Source organism: Charadrius vociferus, unplaced genomic scaffold (genome assembly GCF_000708025.1).
Source record: "Charadrius vociferus isolate BGI_N301 unplaced genomic scaffold, ASM70802v2 scaffold506, whole genome shotgun sequence".
Taxonomy (NCBI): domain Eukaryota; kingdom Metazoa; phylum Chordata; class Aves; order Charadriiformes; family Charadriidae; genus Charadrius; species Charadrius vociferus.
The window spans coordinates 176,675-183,033 of record NW_009648677.1 but is presented as its reverse complement, the minus strand read 5'-3'; the positions used below and the strand labels follow the sequence as shown (position 1 = coordinate 183,033).

The 6,359-nt window shown below is 46.7% G+C and overlaps 1 protein-coding gene across 1 annotated transcript in view; it reads right to left on the bottom strand.

Moving 5' to 3' along the window:
• Positions 1-5,506: 5,506 nt before the first annotated feature.
• The window catches only part of KIAA2022 (KIAA2022 ortholog), a 9,047-nt gene continuing 8,194 nt past the window's right edge, over positions 5,507-6,359 (bottom strand). Inside the window, exons 3-4 of the mRNA XM_009886503.1 lie at positions 5,600-5,727; positions 5,507-5,550 (exon numbers count right to left, since the gene is read on the bottom strand). Coding sequence (XP_009884805.1) covers positions 5,507-5,550; positions 5,600-5,727 — 172 coding nt within the window. The remainder of the gene's footprint in view (positions 5,551-5,599; positions 5,728-6,359) is intronic.

The following is a 6,359-nucleotide window of genomic DNA, read 5'->3' as shown; positions in this document are numbered from 1 at the left end:
ACGGTCCAGCAGGTAAAGGATGAAAATGCTTCAAACAGCTTTATTTTGGTTCGTGGCTCGTTTGAGCCGTAATGCTGAAAAAAATAACCGCAGTCCCGACTGGTTAAAAAAGCAACCGTTTGGCAAAGCAAGCAGCGCCGGGCTGAAGCCAGCCTTGGCTTCTTCCCTCCGCGCAGACCTGGCCTCGGCAGGAGACACAGCAAGGGACAGCCCTGCCCGCGGCTCACCCCCTCCTCCCCACACGCCTTGGCGAAATCTGGGCCGCAAGCCATGATTCTCGAGCTGTTTTTCAAAAAATCCCCTCTTACGCTTAAAAAAAGAAAAGCAAGATGTAAACCTGGTAAGGTATTTGTTTGTTTTTCTTTTATAAAAACGATTACTTGAATCCCCATCACTGATATATTTCTATTTACAAACCCTCTATACGCAAGTACCTCCCGCCAAACTATGGCCACTGGGATGGGCTGGCGACTGCTAGGTCGCTGTAGGGTCTCTTTCTGCTGAACATCCTCTTCCACACGGCGCAGTCATCACAGGGAAACGGGTGCTGTCCCCGTACCGCGGGACACCCGCGCTCCTGCCCCTGCTCGCAGGCATCTCCTGCCTCCAGCTGGGAGGTAGAGGGACTGGGAGGGCTCACTCCAACCTGCCCCACGTTGTTCTCCTCTCGGATGGATTTTATGACCTTCCTTTGCGAGCGGCCGGTTTCTGCTTCCTAATTTCACTGCCGATTACAAGTCGCCCAAACCGCGGTGTGCCAGCACAGCGCAGCGTAGGAGAGCAGCATCACTGAGACCGCTTCTCTCCTGGGGCACCTGGTGGGACGCCTCTAGAGTAGGAGTGAAATGAGATAAAGTAGAAAAGACATTTTAAAGGATGCTGCAGAGTAAACACCTTTTGTGTCGCTTGGGTTAGTCACCGCAGACAGCCAGGAGCCCAACTAGAAGATGCGAGAGGAGGCTGGAAGTGCACGGGGACTGGGCAGGCGGCGGAGCCGAGATGGGAGCCACGCCCAGCTGGGAGCAACGCTGCGAAAAACAAAAATTCACCAATACTGCCAAGAAGGGCAAGTGGAAACGGCGAGTTCGTATGGCACGGAATGAGGCAGAGGTGGGGAGGGATGAAAACCTTGAGGTAGTGATAGGCAGGTGGAGATGAATTTTTGGGAAGCAAACTTCCAGCTGTTCCAGGAGCCCCTGGGAAACTGCTCTCAGGGACACGGGAGCAGGACAGAGCTGGCAGAGCTTGGAGGACACTTCCCACAGAGCGCAGGAGCGCTCGATCCCCGGGTGTAAGAGATCAGGCAAGGAAGGCAAGAGACCGCCATGGCCGAGTGGAGACCTGCTGGTCAACCTGCAGGGCAAGAAGGAACCACACAGGCAGTGGCAGCAGGGACGGGTGTCCTGGGAAGAGCACAGGAATGCTGCCCAAGTGTGTTGGGATGGGGTCAGGAAGGCCAAGGTGCAGCTGGAGCTGAACCTGGTGATGAGGGACACAAAGAATCATAAGAAGGGCTCCTACAGGTATGTCAATCAGGAAAGGAAGGTCAAAGAAAGGGTGTGTCCCCCCGATGAGCAAGACTGGCAAACTGGTAACAAGTGATGAGGAGAAGGCTGAGGGACTCAACAACTTTTTTGCCTCTGTCTTCACTGACCACCTCTCTCCCCACACCTCTCAAATGGATGGACTGCAACTGGGGGAGAAGGGTCACTCCCACTGTAAGAGAAGATCAGGTTTGTGACCACCTGAGGAACCTGAACATACAGGAGTCTGCGGGACCTGACGAGATGCATCCCAGAGTCCTGAGGAACTGGCTGAGCCACTCTCCGTCATAGCTGAAAAGTCATGGCAGTTGGGTGAAGCCCCCAGGGACTGGAAAAAGGGAAACATTGCACCCATCTTAAAAAAGGGCAGAAAGGAAGGTCCGGGGAACTACTGACCTGTCAGCCTCACCTCTGTGCCTGGGAAGATCATGGAACAGATCCTCCTAGAAGCTGTGCTAAGGCACATGGAGGACAGGGAGGTGATTCGAGACAGCCAGCATGGCTTCCCCAAGGGCAAGTCCTGCCTGACCAACCTAATGGCCTTCTATGATGGAGGGACTACATTGGTGGAGAAGAGCTATGGATGCTGTCTGTCTGGACTTCTGTAAGGCCTTTGACATGGTCGCCCACAACATTCTTCTCTCTAAATTGGAGAGATATGTATTTGATGGATGGGCTGTTCAGTGGATGAGGAATTGGTTGGATGGTCACATCCAGAGGGTAGTGGGCAACGACTCAATGTCCAGATGGAGATCAGTTACGAGTGGTCCATATTGGGACCAGTACTGTTCAATGTCTTCATCAGTGACATAGACAGTGGGATCAAGTGCACCCTCAGCGAGTTTGTGGATGACACCAAGCTGAGTGGGGCAGTTGACATGTCCGAGAGACAGGGTGCCATCCAGATGGACCTGGACGAGCTTGAAAAGCGGGCTCACGTGAACTTCATGAGGTTCAACAAGGCCAAGTGAAGGGTCCTGTACGTGGGTCAGGGTAACCGCCGGTATCAATACAGGCTGGGGGATGAAGGGATTGAGAGCAGCCCTGCTGACGACTTAAGGAAGAAATTTTTTTATGCTGAGGGTGGTGAAACACTGGAACCAGTCGCCCAGAGAGGTGGTAGATGCCCCATCCCTGGAAACATTCAAGGCAAGATTGGACGGGGCTCTGAGCAACCTGATATCATTGAAGATGTCCCTGCTCGTTGCAGGGGCGTTGGATTAGATGACCTTGAAAGGTCCCTTACAGCCCAAACTATTCTATGACTCTGTGAAGATCAAAAGGGAGGTGGGCAAATCGTTGGCTCGAGGCAATTTTCAAATTTTGGGGTCAATCAGCAGAGAGATTACTTTTTCAGACACAGAGAAGGGCCAGTGCCACACTGCGAGGGATCCGGCTCTTGACCATCTCCCCAGTCACAGATTTAGGGGGAGAACATGGGATGATCACCAAAGACGGCGGCAAAACTGGAGCGGCAGAAGGACTGAAGGAGAGAGCAACAAGGCAGCTGGTATTAGTGATTAACACTGTCCTGAAACACCTAGCTGGGTATTCATGGATTTCCAACATAAAATAAAATAGTCGATACGTTTTATGCCTTATCTTCATGCCCTATTGCACATTTCTCGAATGCAATAAATATTGCTATCTGGTTCAGTACAAGGTATTTTATTACGAGTCCCATATTCATAATATGAAGCACAACGAGCCCAGCGCAGGCCAGACGAAATGTGCTTTCAAACAACGGTTCTGGGTCTAAAAAGAAGGGCCGTACCGCATCCCAGCCCTGGACCTGACCTGTCTCCATAGGAGCAGCAGCCTGAACATCTGAAGAAGGGAGCCGGAGGCCCCTCGTCCTGCAGCGCACGGGAGGAACGCTTAAAAAAATGGGATACACCGACACCACGGCAGTGGCTGGAGCTTGTAGTATCTGATGACCCTACGAATTGAAAAGACAGCTGCTGGGGAAGCAGGGGAGAGCGTGGTGGCTGCAGGCAAGCCAAACGCCCAGGGATGGAGCCCTAGCACAGCTCTCGTCTCCAAAATAAAGCCTGAGCATCTTCTGGATCTCCCTCCTGATGCCAGAGTCGGGGCGGGATGCTGCCCCCACTCCCACCCATGGGGTACCCAGGGACCGCTCTCGTCCAGAGCAGCTCGCTGCGGGCAACGCCAGCGTTTCATTTTTTCAGGGAATAAATGAACTTAAAGGGCAGTTTTCAGAATCACTGTTTTTTTCAGAGTTCCTTCTTTCACCTGTTAAATAAAACGCAATGCAGTTCCCGCGCGGTTCTCGCCGGGATTGCAGCGCTGAGCCTAAGCTACACCTCACCATCTGCAAACGCTGAAAACAATTCTGATTCGAAACCGACACTCCGCTTCAATTTGAAGCGTTCAGGCTGCTTTTTTGCTAAACCAACTTAAACCAATTCTGCTGCTTTCCCTTGCGCGTGGGCTGGAAAAAAAAACCCCTTCTTGTAAGGAAACCCGAGTCTAGTCCTGTCCTCTGCGAAACACCACCTCTACGCTCATGACCGTGTCGAGAACGTGATCTGTCCGACTGCTATTAAGGCTCCTCTTCCTCATCATTTTCTATTGCATAAACGTGTCCATGCCTCGCATCCCTCTGCTCCCAATAGCTCCCAGTTAGCAGGGCTCTTGCATATCAGGGTTTCAATAAGAAATCAGCAGCAAAACGCACAGGCTCTCAGTTGCACAAGGAAAATAGGTATTTGTTGGGTTTGTTATTCTCTTGGAGGGCGAGGGTGTGGTGAGTAGGGTTACAAATAAGGCCTTTTGAGAATACATTTAGCATTCAATACTTAACGCTGTCTTGATAAAGTCCAGTCATGTATGATCCGGCCCTGATCGGTGAGATCACAAATAGCTCCGTGGTTTGTTTGTTGTTTTTTTTTCTTTTTCTCTTATCTTACGAACTGAATCAAAGAAAAGGTTCAGAGTTGTATTTGAAACTAATGACTTTTTGCTTTCGAAAGTTCAAATGATATTGGCATCGCAAGGTTAGACATTGAGGAAACACCAAAGCTATGACAGGAGAGCGCTTTTGAGAGGCTCTGCATCGAAAATGTTTAAGAAACTACTCAAAGGAAAAGTAAATAGCAATAAATGTATGAAAGGTATTAGTTCTGTTTTTATAACTATTTTAGAATTTATCCCAGGTTCTTATAAAATATATAAAACTGAGATACAAAGAATTAGCAATGTAACTTTGCATTTCAAATGATCTTCAGCTACAGGTTTTGCTTTAAGAAAACAGACACTTGAAAAGCAGCTGTTCTGTAGTCTCTAGATGCAGACACTTGAGTTCCTGGCAAACTTACCGTCAGTGGTTTTCTGAACTCCTCCACCATTTCAACTCTCTCCTATAATGAAACTCAACATTTCACCATTAAGTTTTTCTGCTCATGGTTTCAAAGAGAGGACATTACCATTTCCCAGCATTGGTTTCAAAGTTCCCCTTGTCTTTTTTTCCCCTTTTTTTTCCTTTTTTTTCTTTTTTTTTTCCTTTTTTTTTTCCTTTTTTTTTTCCCTTTATGAGCTTTAAACCACAGGGTGAATCCATGAAATGAGGTAAGTAAATTTGGCACACTTTTAGTCATGTCCATAAAACTTTTGGTAAGTTGTATAAGTGAACGATATCATTTTCATCGTGAGTTACAGGTGCTTTCATAAGGGGGGTGGTTAGTACTTAACAACTGGAATGTTTCTAGTAAAACCAAAAGGCATAGCTGCAGAAAACACTCACAACCCAATGTTGATAGAGAAGTAAAAATATATACAATACAGTCACTTGTTCATAGTTTGGCACAATTTTTTTGTTGTTGTGGGTAATAGTGCATAAACTACTGTACAACAGTATGACTTTTAAAACAGTCTTTCACAGAGAATACCAGATTAGGTTTGCTTTCAAAGAATAAAATTCCCACAATTTCAAACTCTTCATTTCAGCACTTACATTTCAACATACCACAAGGCAGATTTCGAAAAGGAACCGACGGGAGTAAAAAAAAAAACAAAAACAAAAAAACCCAACCGAAAAAAAAAGAAGAAGAAAAAAAAAAAGAAACAAACATCGACCGTCTTTCTAGAAAAGGGAGTCTCTTCTTCAAATACAGGAAAACCCAAAAATGTTGTTTCTGCTTTAAGAAGAATGGAGTCTGATTCCCTGCAGGAAAAAATCAAACATTTGATGCCATCTTAGTTAGCTCGTCTGGAGTCACCACGACGGAGCGTACGCGCTAAAGGCGGGCGGGTGCAGAAGATGCAGCTTTAGATGATGCAGGTTAGGAGATAAACAGCAGAGGGGGCCAGAAAGCACTCAAAATTGCCACGTGAAGCTCAATTAGGAACGAGTTCTCATTTGCAAAGTAAAGAGCCTTTAAGTTTCAAGATCTTGGCTTTTGGGTGCATAACCTCTTTTTTTTTTTTTTTGTGGTTTATTTTTTTTACAAAATGTTCCAAAAAAAAAAAAAAAAGTCTTTCCTCGTCAAAATCATTAAAAAGAGTGTGTAATCATGGTTTGTTTCCCCTCCTCCCCCCCAATAAATAAGTAATTAAAAACTGAAGAAGCCAAACAGCAGAAAAGAGTAGCCTTGTTAGTGTTTTTAACCCCAGCCAAGCCAGAAAATTGGTCATTCTTTTAGGTAGCTTGCAAGTAAGAAGTATTTTCATGCATTGGAAAAAAAAAAACAAACAACCCAACAACAAAAAAAAAACAACCAAAGGAAAAAAAAAACAATCCCAAAACCAAAACCAACCAAAACTGTAAAAGGGGAACGTCTTTTTTTTTTTTTTTTC